Genomic DNA, 14610 nt, shown 5'->3' with positions numbered 1-14610 from the left:
ATGGGACTGGACTAGAAGGCCTCTTGAGAGCCTTTCCATTCCTACAATTCTGTCCTCCAGACAGTTAAAATCCTTTTAAGTCCCGTCAGTGCTCCAATACAGATATCTTCTCTATTTGTCAGGAAACTACCTTGTTGTAGCTAGGTTCCCCTGCCATTGTGATTACTGTAGTATAGATGGCCTTGCCTTGTTATCTAGCTGCATGTATAGCTCTCTTTGACATCTACAATTTAAGCATCTTTTTTATTTTGTGGTACTTCTGAAAATGTGGATACAGACTCAGGATTTCCTTAGATGTATAGTGTTTTGTCTTACTGATGCAAAAATGTATGTTTTGTGAAAAACATTAAGACTATGAGGGTTTTGGTGATAGCTCTCAAGAGCAATCATCTTGTTCAGAAGACCATTTTAATTTCTGGTAGCATACTCTCCTACCTTTTCTGTTTCCAAAACAACATTAGGGGTGTGTCCATAGATTTAACTTCTGTACAGATACAGGTTTTTTGATTTTAATACTCACTCGGCATATATTCTTATGCTGCTGTCTGCTGATCCCTTGACATTTTACTAATGTTCCAATGATGGACAATTCTGAAAATGGTAATTCATTATTTATTATTGTGAGAAACAGCTGTGGAATACCTCTCTGAGACAAGGGTTATTTTAATCGTTATTTTTCCTTTAGGGTGAAATCCCGGTCAAGATCTTGGTGTGCAATATCTCTCACAATGAAGAGCCAGATACCTCTTGTTCTCCTTGCCTGCGGCTCCTTTAACCCCATCACAAACATGCACATGCGTTTATTTGAGCTGGCTAGAGATCACCTTCATCAAACAGGTCAGTAGGATGGAGTTTATGCAGCCCTCTCGGGGAACATGGAGTATTTGAAATGAAAGGGAGGTTGGATTTTCCAGTCTCGGGACTAAGGGCTGATTGGCTGTCATTTTCTCATTTTCATGGTCTTATTTTTTGTTAATTAAGTGTTACTCTTTGATAACACACTTGATGGAATGTTGAATAAAGAAATTCTAGTGTTACCGCCTCCTGTTGAGTCTAGTTACCCACCGTGGAGATTTTATAACAAGGTGTTCGCACAATTGCAGTTAGTTTTGTCAACAGTTTTAAGATCTCATTTGCAGTGGAAATTTGCTGCAGGCTGTGGGTCTGGTGAAAGGGCGCCCTTCTTTGGTACAGAGAAGAAGCATTGATGTTGAAATGTTGGGATTTTATGATGAGGTAGTAATTTAATATGAAGAAATGGTGCAGTTTGCAGTTTTGACTACCAGGTAAAACTGGGAAGCGGGGAAAAAGTGAGATTCGTTACCCATATTCATTAAGGGCTAGAACTTTCCTCCCCTAGCAAAATAGTCTACATGAGGGACAGGAGGTCAAAATTTCAGCAAGCTAGGAAGTCTCAGCAGCTAAGCGGAGTGGCTAGTGGCCTAAAGAATCGGCAGTTTAAAAGAAAGCAAGAATCTGAAGCAGCACAGTGTTGCTATGAAGGAAAGAATCCCAACATTGATTAACTCTTAATTCCTGAGTGCTTTCTCCCAGAAATTGTCAGAGAGTGGGGATAAGTAATTGATCGGAAATGGCCGGGGGGACAAGGGGATGTTAGGAATGGGTAGGGAGATAAGGCATTTGAAAGTGATTGGAGAATAGCATTAGCAAGAATTGTTTGGTCAAACATGGGGATCCAGAAATGCTGCTAACCTGCATTGGTTAGAGAGCAGCACTTGCATGCTAATGGCATGCTTTGAGAGGAAACAGAGTGGTTTTCTGGAGGGAGAATTGCTGAGCTCTCTATGTGCTACTAAAGGGTTTCAATCCTCTGGGAGCACCAGAACTAAATGGTTAAAGGGGGTTTGAAGTTGGCTTCCCCTGTTTTGGGCTACTGCTCCCCCTGCTGTACAGCTGGACAAAGAGAGTATGGGCAGGGGTAGGAGTGGGTCATGACTCCATCTGCTCCAATATGCAAGGCAGCAAGCTGAGGTGGTGTGAAGTGGGAAACAATCTGATACTGGAACAGGCCAGTGGCTGATTGCTTTCCCTGAAGGAAGGACTGAACCTGGAAATGAATTATGACTGTCTGAATCACAGTTCATTCCCTGGTCTGCTCTAAGGGCAGTGCAGCCAGGCACTGCCCCTCACTCTGGCAGATTGTTAAATCATAATTTTAGCCCAAATTTTATTAGAAATGTGCCTTTGGAAGGTTGGAATGAAAGTTTTGCTTTGCAGTGTGACTTTCAGTTCTTTGATGTGTGATAGTGTTGTTGAATTGAAATTGAATGAGTTAGGCTGTTGTTGTGTCAGTGTGATGAGTGGTGGGGTTAGTGGGCTAATGTTTGGTGATTGGTATTGTGAGGGATGTAACTTGTATATATATATATATATTTTTACTTTTTCATTTAATCAGTGTCAACACAGGTAATTGAGTAATGCACATTGTACAGTACATCCTTCTGTTAAAACAAATAGACCTGTTGTTCACTTATTTATTTTACACTTAGAAGGTCTCCATCATAAGAGTATCTTCTGTTAATGCATAGAGATTTACTAATATAAATAGTCTAAGCAATAAGGGGGAATATTTATCTCATGGTCTTCTGTAGCACCATAACTGTGCTTTCTAAGTGCTTCCCAGGTAAATTAGATCTGCATACTGTGACAAAGTTCCTCCTCTATCTTGGTGGGTCCTGCGCTTATCTTTGAGGCGGATTTTCTTGCCTCAAAGATTCACCATGTGGGTTGGGGAACAGCCCAGAGACCTTCCCTTCTGGAAGAACCCACAGTCCAGGTCAATTGGGAGGTTTTGGGGGGAACCCGGGCCCGCCGTCTACTCCGGGTTCCAGCCCAGGGCCCTGTGGACTGCAGCTGTCTATAGTTCCTCCTGTAACAGCTGCATGACAGCTACAACTCCCTGGGCTACTTCCCCATGGCCTCCTCCAAACACCTTCCTTATTCTCACCACAGGACCTTCCTCCTGGTGTCTGATAACGCTTGTGCTCCTCAGTCCTCCAGCAGCACACCCTCACTCTCAGCTCCTTGCGCCTCTTGCTCCCAGCTCCTCACACTCTCTCACTACAAACTGAAGTGAGCTCCTTTTAAAACCTAGGTGCCCTGATTAGCCTGCCTTAATTGATTCTAGCAGCTTCTTCTTAATTGGCTCCAGGTGTCCTAATTAGCCTGCCTGCCTTAACTGGTTCTAGCAGGTTCCTGATTACTCTAGTGCAGCCCCTGCTCTGGTCACTCAGGGAACAGAAAACTACTCATCCAGTGACCAGTATATTTGCCCTCTACCAGACTCCTGTACCCTACTGGTCTGGGTCTGTCACAATACCAATAGCTTTGTGGAATCTTCTCCCAGGGCTATGGGAAGTTTTACTTGAGGTAACTAGATAGATTTAAAAAAAAAAAAAATCATTCGGGCTGTGGTAGGGAACTCTCTAAGAGAAGGGTCTGGTAGCATGCCCTAGACCAGGGGTCGGCAACGTTTGGCACGCGGCTTGCCAGGGTAAGAAACTGGCCCGGCCCGCCAGGATAATTTACCTGCTGACGCGGCAGGTTCGGCCGATCGCGGCCCCACTGGCCGCGGTTTGCCATCCAGGGCCAATGGGGGCGGCGAGAAGCGGCGCGGGCGAGGGATGTGCTGCCCCGGCTTCCCGCCGCCCCCATTGGCCCGGGCCGGCGAACCGCGGCCAGTTGGGGCCGCGATCGGCCGAACCTGCCGCATCAGCAGGTAAATAAACTGGCCCGGCCCGCCAGGGTGCTTACCCTGGCGAGCCGCGTGCCAAACGTTGCCGACCCCTGCCCTAGACATTGGTCACACTCTGAGTTAGTCTCCTCCAGAAGCTTGTTTCACAGTAGAATCCCTCTACCCAGAAAGCTTAAATGCTTCGTCCTTCACTTTGTCTGCTGCATTGTTCCAGAGGAATGCAGATATCTGGGCAGGATGTGGATAGAGAGGTGCTTGCTGATGTAACTGAGTCCTGATTGATTGATTGGCTTGGAAGATGAGGACCATGACCTAGACGCAGACTAGAAACCTATGATGGGGTCAGAGATCAGTGGTGCTGTGTCACAGAGGCCTGTTTCACTAAAAGGGGACCGTGATCTGCTCTATTTTACGTTGCTTCCATCTTCAGACACAGATACAGGAGTTGTAATAATGCTCTCTGTGGGTAACAAACATAAGGAATCTGTGGCATGGTCCTTCTTCAGAAGGTGTGAAGTTGCTAGCAAGCTAAAGGTAGAAGAAAACATTTTTGGTTACTGATGCTACCTGGTTGTCTCTGCTCAATGATGAGTCAGACAGAAGCTATATAGCAGTTATGCAATAGTATGCCTCAATTTCTCTTCACAGTCCTGCTTTACTGTTACGAATGGCATGAATCACCCTTTTGCATATAACATAACTGGCATCATCTCTGGCAATTTTTCCCCATCTTTTTGCACACCTCTTCAGTTTCAAATGTAGGCTTTATATTCCTATTTCACATACTTTCCCACTTTAGGAATGGCATTTTATTGAATGCCTTTAGATTTTCAGTGATAACTGCATTCTCATCAGCACATGTCAAGTGATTCATCCTTTCGTTAATATCAGTAGACAAATCTTATGAAATCACTTCCTAAATACAGTAGATGTGTCTATACGCCACTGAATAGCTATGAGAATAATGCATCTCAGTCTGGGTTTTATCTTTTCTCATGTGAAACCATATTTGACTTGTCATGAATCCTCACACATAGTTAGATTTTTTTCCATATGTGATACAGCTCCTTGTTCTGCAAGTGTCTTTTGGAACTTGTGCTGATTGTGTAAAAGGTATTTGGCACAATCTGTTAATGCTAATTCTGTCAGATGCTCATGTTCCCCCTGCCATCTTTATAGTTTGTATGGATTCACACGGTTTCAATAGACAGTGAGAAAAGCCAATTCTAGAACCCGCCTGACATTAGGTGATTTGAAATATTTTTGATAGTATTCTGGTTTGTATATCTTCTGTTGGTTGGTGTCTCCTAGCTGGGTGCTCCAGACAAGTTCAAGAGGGGGTGGCAGACCAAAGAGAAGAACAGTGAAGATCAGTGAAGCTGCAGGGACCCCAGATCCATTCACACAGCACATGCCGTAAACATGTTGCTGCATGGTAAAACTCCCATTGTGGCCCCTAAGGTAGCTGGCTGCAGGAGTAGCTGGCATGTAGAAGACTGCAGGCTTTGACAGCCTCTCTTTTCTGCACCTGTGACTTTCCTGTGGATTCCCCTCTCACCCTGAAGCATATAGTCTTCAGGAGAGTGGAGGAATGAGGAGGAGGATTGGAGTTAACAGACAGGGTTTTGAGAGGAGAAGAGTCAGCAAAAAAGAATATGGGGGAAGGAAGGAAGGGGGGAAAAAGTGAGAGAAAATGGACTGAAAGAAGATGAGATGGTTGCTGTGGTGTTAGGACATTGTTCAGTGGGGATAGGGAGGTGACACCCAACAGAGAGCACCAGCAAAACCAGTTGGGAACAACTTGAGTTACCAACTTGTATATGTGTGCAAAGGCTTTATTGTAACCAGTATTACTTACTATTCACACCTTGCTTCTTCATGGCAAAGTATGATTGCTGCTCTTTCCCCATAATTCAGATGTACGCCATGCACGATACCTCAAAAACTTACAAAAAGCATGTCCATGACACACAGGAGTCAAATCAACCTGTCTCCTAGCTCTTCACATTTAACATACTAGAGATTTTTTTTTCCTCTTTGTGTTTCCAATATATCCTGAGTTCTTCGATATATTCTGGTGCAATATGTTGATTATAGAGGCCCTTCTTACATGTATTACTAGTAGCTAATAATCCATCAGTAGAGTACCATAATATCATAGATGTTGCTCTGTCCTTCTGTGACCAAAAGCACCACTATAGTCACACGCTACACACTTGTGACGGAGTGCTGGGCAACAGCAGCTGAGCCACTACAACTCTGATTAATTACTAGAACAGACCTTATTAAGAAGAGCTGTGTCTAATTGAGGCTGAGGAGAACTAAAAGGCCATATGGGAAAGGGGGTTGTAAAAAGATACCGGGGGAGAGAGAGATCTCTCTCCCCTGCTTGCCTTAGGAGCTGAGGGCTTCCTAGGACTGTAGGGGTAAGGCTATATGGTGTGTAACGATGGTGGAAACAAATATTGTTAATAAAGTGCATGGGGTGTTTTACCAGCAAAAAGGTCTCTGAGCTGTTTGTGGGCTTGAGCAGAGGCAAGAGCGAGCTGGCCCTGCCACAACACCATTGTAATGATCTTTGTACAAAAATATGCCTTGTGAGGGTATCGTCTGAGAACTAATAATTCAGTGGTCAATATGGTGATGTGTAAAGTTATAAATTCCCCCTGTATGATGATATTGGCAAACGTTCAAAACCAGACAGCCCTGCTTAAGCAAATGTTGTTAGACAGGTCCAAGGAATGTCTGTTTACTTCAATTTACATATAAGTAATAAATGGGGGTATTCAAGATAGCAGGGGGAGCAAATAGCAGGAAACAGAACAATTTGCATTTTAGCAAACACAACCCAACGAAAAGGAGGGGAGTGTCTGCTTGAATAAACATTACTTTCAAGGGTAACCCTGAGAAAAATCCACTTCAAAGGTTCACTGGACTATAAAAGAAAGAGGAGAACCCCAAGTCATCTCTCTCACCTAAGAAGATAAAAATAACAGGAGTACTTGTGGCACCTTAGAGACTAACAAATTTATTAGAGCATAAGCTTTCGTGGGCTACAACCCACTTCTTCGGATGCATATAGAGTGAACCATATATTGAGGAGATATATATACACACACATACAGAGAGCATGAACAGGTGGGAGTTGTCTTACCAACTCTGAGAGGCCAATTAAGTAAGAGAAAAAAAACTTTTGAAGTGATAATCAAGATGGTTCAGTACAGACAGTTTGATAAGAAGCAAGTGTGAAAATACTTACAAGGGGAGATAGATTCAATGTTTGTAATGGCTCAGCCATTCCCAATCCCTATTTAGCCCTGAGTTGATTGTGTCTAGTTTGCATATCAATTCCAGCTCAGCAGTCTCTCGTTGGAGTCTGTTTTTGAAGTTTTTCTGTTTTAAGATAGCCACCCACAGGTCTGTCAAAGAATGGCCAGACAGGTTAAAGTGTTCTCCCACTGGTTTTTGAGTATTATGATTCCTGATGTCAGATTTGTGTCCATTAATTCTTTTGCGTAGAGACTGTCCGGTTTGGCCAATGTATATATTGTCCCCAAATGTGAAATAGTTGTGGGTGAGGACAAAGTCACAGAGTTCAGCCACCAGGTTAGCTGTGACATTATCGGGGATACTGTTCCTGATAGCTTGTAGTCCATCTGTGTGTGGAATATTGGTGTAGAGGGCTTCTACGTCCATAGTGGCCAGGATGGTGTTTTCTGGAAGATCACCGATGGATTCTAGTTTCCTCAGGAAGTCAGTAGTATCTCGAAGATAGCTAGGAGTGCTGGTAGCGTAGGGTCTGAGGAGAGAGTCCATATAACCAGACAAGCCTGATGTTAGGGTGCCAATGCCTGAGATGATGGGGCGTCCAGGATTTCCAGGTTTATGGATCTTGGGTAGCAAATAGAATGTCCCTGGTCGGGGTTCTAGGCATGTGTCTGTACAGATTTGTTCCTGTGCTTTGTCAGGGAGTTTTTTTAGCAGATGGTGTAGTTTCTTTAGGTAATCCTCAGTGGGATCAGAGGATCACATTTGGGGACAATATATACCTTCAAGTCAGCGGCACTGCTATGGGTACCCGCATGGCCCCGCAGTATGCCAACATTTTTATGGCTGACTTAGAACAACGCTTCCTTAGCTCTCGTCCCCTAACGCCCCTACTCTACTTGCGATACATTGATGACATCTTCATCATCTGGACCCATGGAAAAGAAGCCCTTGAGGAATTCCACCATGATTTCAATAATTTCCATCCCACCATCAACCTCAGCCTAGATCAATCCACACAAGCGGTCCATTTCCTGGACACTACTGTGCTAATAAGCGATGGTCACATAAATACCACCCTGTACCGGAAACCTACTGACCGCTACACTTACCTACATGCCTCCAGCTTCCATCCAGGACACACCACACGATCCATTGTCTACAGCCAAGCTCTAAGATATAACCGCATTTGCTCCAATCCCTCAGATAGAGACAAGCACCTACAAGATCTCTATCAAGCATTCTTAAAACTACAATACCCACCTGCTGAAGTGAAAAAACAGATTGACAGAGCCAGACGAGTACCCAGAAGTCACCTCCTACAAGACAGGGCCAACAAAGAAAATAACAGAACACCACGAAAGCTTATGCTCTAATAAATTTGTTAGTCTCTAAGGTGCCACAAGTACTCCTGTTATTTTTGCGGATACAGACTAACACGGCTGCTACTCTGAAACCTAAGAAGATAAAGGCACCAGCACCTTTGAGCCTATGGGAGAGATCCTGACCAAGGAAAGGGTCAGTCTCCATCTTGCTGGAAGACTGGGGGTGAAAAAGGCCATCTTAAACAAGGCCTTGAACCAAAATTGATAGATTGTTTTAGGCTCTTCTATGTGTTTTCACTTTTAATTGCTTGTAACCATTTCTAACTTTATCTCTTAGGATTTTAAGTGAATTCCAGTATATCTTCTTTTGATAATAAACTTGATTTTTTAAATCTAAACCAGTCCAGTGCTGTGCATAAACTAAACTGTTTGGTAATTTCAGTTAAAGCAACAAACTTTTGAATATTGACTCTTTACATGGGGCAATGAATCGTAACTGTCCAGAAGAGGGCTGGACTTTGCAGAACACACGTTTTGGGGAAAATCCAGGACTGGGAGTGTGTTGGGCTTACCCTGCAAGTGGTAACCAAGGCTTGTGGAAGCTAGAGTGTGACTGGTGTGTTGCTTGCGAGCTGCTGGATCAGGACTGCAGCTATACACAGACACCCAGGGTGTGACCTGCATCTTAATAGACTGGTTATGAGCAGCACAGGTTGGGAGCTACAGAAGCAAAACATTGTGTGGCACCCAGGGTTACAGGGCAGCTGGTGACACAGCCCCTCACTGGTCTGGATTGCACCCCAGAATGTGACACCTTATCTCTTCTAGTTCTCTCCATTCCTAGCTCTGTTCCAAAAACAGCATCTCATCACGCACTGAACTCAAAGTTTGGAGACTTCCAACTCACTGCCCCTTCTGTTCTAATTACTCCCTCATCTACTTTGTGCCACTTTATTGTTACTTACTGTTGGGTGATGAGACAGTAACTATGACAGATTGTGGAGCATGTCTATGTCATCTTATGAGTTCTATTTTGGGTTAGTGAATGTCTTGTTATATTTCAGCCTCCAGTCTGAATGAAACCTTTAGTGTGGCTTTGAGTGTTCATTCTTGACACTTGACACCTAATGGACAGTCTGTGTCTAGGAAGAGGTGACAGAGTCATTAAGGGCCATCAACACTGAATGGCTCTACCCCAGCTGATCAATGCGTTTGCAGCTAGCAGGGGCAATGTCTTTGAATGACTCTGCCCAGAAGCTGATGGGGACTGGAGCCTAGAAATTTCCAAGTGGAAGCACAAGAAGAGAAAAGGTGTCAGAGACTGTTTTAAAAGAGAAATGCTCTCTAAGGCTATGTCTATGCTGGGAGAGTTTTTTCACCGAGAGTTCGGTTGACAATCAAAAAGCATTCAAAGAAAATCATTGTTGTATGTTCACACTATCATACGCTGTCGGCACTGCGTGTCCACACTTGGGGCAGTCACATCGACAGTGAGACCAATACACTGTGGGTAGCTATCCCACAGTTCAGCTCTCCACTTTCTGCCGGTAGGTGTTGAGGGAAGGCAGAGGGGATCGTAGCGCATCATGGGTCCGGGCTCAATGTCCCATGATGCATTGCTTTCTGTCCCAGCATTCCATATGTTTGTCTTCAGTTAATGGCATTTTTCAACGTCCCTTGTTTTCTGCTTGCTCTGCCATGGAGCCCACGCTGCTCTCCACTGCTCTGCTAGCTACCACTACCACATTGCGAATAGTATTGGAGTTAGTGTTGAAGCTCCAGAGTCAATGGAAATCACAGTTGTCTGAGGCGCTGTCCGGCATGGATAGGAGCAACTTTAGATTGCTTTTGGCATTCACGCCACAAGTGAACATGGTGGAATGTCGCTTTTGGGCTCGGAAAACTAGCACTGAGTGGTGGGGTCACATAGTTATGCAGATCTGGGATGATGAGCAGTGGCTGCAGAACTTTCGGATGCAGAAAGCCACCTTCCTGGAACTGTGTGCTGAGCTTGCCCCAGCCCTGCGGTGCAGGGATACCCAAATGAGAGCTGCCCTCATGGTGGAGAAGCACGTGGCGATCACAGTGTGGAAGCTGACTACTCCAGACTGCTACCAGTCACGGATCAGTTTGGAATGGGGAAGTCAACCGTTGGGACTGTGTTAACGCAAGTGTGCAGGGCCATTAATTGCATCCTGCTGCGAAAGACTGTGACGCTTGGCAACATGCATGAAATAGTGGAGGGCTTTGCAGAAATGGGTTTCCCTAACTGTGGAGGGGTGATAGATGGCATGTATATTCCAATTTTGGCATCGGATCACCTTGCGACAGAATACATCAATAGGAAGGGGTACTTTTCCATGGTGTTGCAGGTGCTTGTGGATCACCGTGGCCGTTTCACTGACATCAATACGGGAAGGTGCATAACACACGTATCTTCAGGAACATCAGCCTTTACAGAAAGCTGTGAGTAGGGGCTTTCTTCCCAGACCAGAAGATCACCATAGGGGATGTCAAAATGCCCGTAGTGATCTTGGGAGACCCGGCATATCCCTTAATGCCATGGCTCATGAAGCCGTACACGGAAAACCTAGATAGCAGTAAGGAGCAATTCAACAATAGGCTGAGTAGGTGCAGGATGACCACGGAATGTGCATTAGGCAGATTAAAGGATCGCAGGTGATGCCTTTATGGGAGGTTAGATCTCAGTGAAGAAAATATTCCCACGTCATAGCCGCATGTTGCATAATATTGTGAAGGGAAGGGCTATTAGAGGGGCACACAGGGGGCAATTCAAATCAGGGAGGCTTCGAGGCAACACTTTGAAGATGAGAAGCAGTAACGTTTGTTGCTATGCTTGGGACTGCAGTGCTTAATGAAGTCGAGTTTTGCTAGGCCAAGAAGCACTTGTAATTGTTCAGGCCAAGGATTTAATGTAAGCAAAAGATTACAGTGCTTGTGTATTTGCTGATGCCTTTTGCTAGCATAACTTGCATGGAAACAAATAAAGAGTGCTTATCTTTCAAATAACTTTGCTTTTATTGCGAAACAAAAAAGCCACAACAGTGTGTGCGCGCACACACACACACATGCACATTCTCAAGGGAGAGGAGGTACCAGGGGAGGGCTGAGTTTCAGAGCTGAGCTATCGTTTGTGAAGATGTCTGCGGGGGTGGGGCGCACGGGAAAGTGAGAAGTCCCAGAATACGGAAAGGAATGCGCGTGGAGTTTGCGGAGGGCATGGGAAAGAGTTCTGAATGTGCTGAAGGGGAGGGCGTGCACGCATGTGCTCAGTCTGCAGCGTTATGAGGGATGCAGCATGTCTGTTTGCCCCTCCAAAATTTTTATCATCCTCTCTGCTGCATCCCTACTGTAGGCCTTATTTTTCTTTTCTTTTTCTGCCTGTCGCTTTCCTGCCACTGTCTGCATTCACTCTTCTCTGCTTCTGAGTGGAGTAGCACCTCCCTGAACATATCTTCCTTGCTTCATCTTGGGCACTTTCTTATCTGGCTGAGACGCTCAGCTGGTGTGTAGGGGGTGCCTTTCAAAGACACATCTGGAGAAGCACAAGGAACAATACACAGAAGCATGATTGTTAAGTATACGTACAGCATTGAAACAGTTCAGTAAAATACACCACTGCTAACATACCAGTCACTTTCTCGCTGACCCTAGACAAGCACACGTGCCGGCGAACACCCCAAGCATGATGAGTTTACCCCGGGGCATTGGAGAAAAGCAATATTATAGGGTCTCGGGGCACTTGACGGGGGAAAATATTCTAAAGATTCCCACCCTTTTCCACAGGCAGGGATCATTGTAGCAAACATCTCACTCTTGAGGGTAACCGGAGAAGCAAGGGTGAATCCACTACATGCTGGTAGCTTCCGCCCTGGTCCCTATGCTGTTCGCCTCTGTGCTGCTTTGGTCCCTCCTCAAGTGATTGCAGAATGATGCGGGAAAGTGTCCCTCAATGGGGGAAGGAACAAAGCAGCTCTGCCAAGGAGCCTTCGGCAGAGGATTGCTGAGTACCTCCAGGAAAGCTTCCTAGAGATCTAGATTGTAAAGCTGAATTCTCTGAAATTACACATTGCAGCCTTGAACAGTGTTTCTTCTCTGATTTCTTCTCGCTGAACATGAAAATATTCCTTATGGGGTAGAACTTTAAGTATAACTCTGGTCCTCAAATGCCCTCTTTGGAGACTCTGGTCCTAATGCAAAGTACATTGAAGTCAATAGAATCCTTATCATCCTTATCTGCTTCCTTTATACCCCTTACATTCAGTCATGTTGGTGTTCTTCACAGTGATCACTTCAGTCAGGAGAATTTCACAATTGGGATCCCTATAAATGGAACCACAATGCCTTATTATTCACATTGTTGTTTTCAGGATGGCGGTTTCATGCTTCATTCCCAAACAAAACACTAGTTTTCACAGATCACAAGTTGCTGCTTTTCCTTTCTTCTATCCAAATCCAAAAGACCCTATATGAGTGGAGTGGTGTTTTGAGAAAATGTGGTGTGAAAATTGTGATCTGAGCGGAAAGTAATTTTATTATAAACTTGATGTGTAGAAAGCACTCTTTATCTAAGGACTGTCCCCTTCAGAAGATCTTGATCCTTGTTCATCCTCAACTACTAATCAGTTAAAGGTAGGGGGGCTTCAAAGGCCACAATAGCCAGATGGATTAAGCCATGTAGTGCTTGGAGGATTCATGTCCAACTAGACTCCTACATGGTGCCCATCACCATACTAACTTCATGCCTTGTATACGTTAATGAATTTATTCTAACACCCATCTGTGGTAGTGAAGGAGTTTCCACCCATCCTATGAAGAGATTTGCAAGGTTGCAGTAGGGTCTTCCACTACCACTTTCACCAGTGACTCAGTAGTTTACTTCCTTTTCTAAATATGTAGATGACAGCTATCTCAATGTTTTTCTTTTCATGGATTGCTTTTTCTTATTTCCTCCCAGAGGATTATCTGACACAAAAGTGAAAAATGTTGTCTTGCCTGTTAATTTTTTTCTTCTTCCCACTGCCTTTTTTTGTACTTGACAATCTCTTCCTCAATTTGTTTTATGACTATAAATCTGGAATGATAGCCCTTTATAATACTTTTTAATTTGTAAAGAGTATTGGGTGACTAATATCTCAGCTTTTGCAAATGGCTGTAGGGCCAAAACATTGGACATCTAATACTGCTTGACTCAGTTAAATATAACCTCTACATAAGATAAAGAATTTGGCTTAAATAGAATGTTGAAAAAATATGGTTTTCATTTCACTGACATTAATATGCTGAAAGGTCTCCAAGGAACATTGCTGCTCTTTTGTGGATTAAAGGCAAACTATAAACATTACTTTAACATAAGCCTTTTATTTTGTGATTTAATGTGTGCATAGTCATACACAGACAAAGAATTGTTAGAAAAATTAAATCATCCAATTAGCTAACTGGGTTCTGAAAACCAAGCAAGTGTCTTAGTAGCTGTTTTTTTTTTTTAATGAAGAAATAAAAATATTTTTATAAATATTTGCTAGAGCAGGGGTTGGCAACGTTCGGCACGCGGCTCGCCAGGGTAAGCACCCTGGCGGGCCGGGCCAGTTTTATTTACCTGCTGACGCGGCAGGTTCGGCCGATCGCGGCCCCCACTAGCCGCGGTTCGCCGTCCCGGGCCAATGGGGGCGGCGAGAAGCCGCAGCCAGCACATCCCTCGCCCGTGCCGCTTCTCGCCGCCCCCATTGGCCCGGGACGGCGAACCGCGGCCAGTGGGGGCCGCGATCGGCCGAACCTGCCGCGTCAGCAGGTAAATAAAACTGGCCCGGCCCGCCAGGGTGCTTACCCTGGTGAGCCGCGTGCCGAACGTTGCCGACCCCTGTGCTAGAGTGTGCATCTATACTTTAACAATTAAAATACAAGATTACATCTTTATTATTTCCAAATGGACATGAGTATTCTTCACTGAGGTGTTGAGCAGCTGCCCCCCAAAAGGTGATTGCATTTCATTTGTGAACAAAGGGTGTTCGTGTGTCTGTGTGTTTAAAAAAAATAATTATAAAGTTGATATAAGCTGTTCCTGCAAAGATTTACACGTGATTAACTCTACGCACTGTGAGTAGTCTCGTTGAAGTGAAGAAATATTGACTCTGCTCTCCCTCTTCCAAAAATCACTCAAATTCTCCCAAACCAAGTTCCTGTCTGCCATGATCATGTACTATGCTGCATTAATGTGAATGGACAAGTAATCTCAGGTGGATTTTAAATTAATAGGGCAACCGTGCATCCCACCAAAACCAG

General features: G+C 44.5%; 1 protein-coding gene across 1 annotated transcript in view; it reads left to right on the top strand.

Moving 5' to 3' along the window:
* Positions 1-728: 728 nt before the first annotated feature.
* NMNAT3 (nicotinamide nucleotide adenylyltransferase 3) overlaps positions 729-14610 on the top strand; it is a 66962-nt gene continuing 53080 nt past the window's right edge. The window contains exon 1 of the mRNA XM_065411165.1: positions 729-837. Within this exon, the coding sequence (XP_065267237.1) occupies positions 729-837 (109 nt within the window). The remainder of the gene's footprint in view (positions 838-14610) is intronic.

Source organism: Emys orbicularis, chromosome 9 (assembly GCF_028017835.1).
Source record: "Emys orbicularis isolate rEmyOrb1 chromosome 9, rEmyOrb1.hap1, whole genome shotgun sequence".
Taxonomy (NCBI): Eukaryota; Metazoa; Chordata; order Testudines; family Emydidae; genus Emys; species Emys orbicularis.
This window is presented reverse-complemented; position numbering and strand designations above follow the sequence as displayed.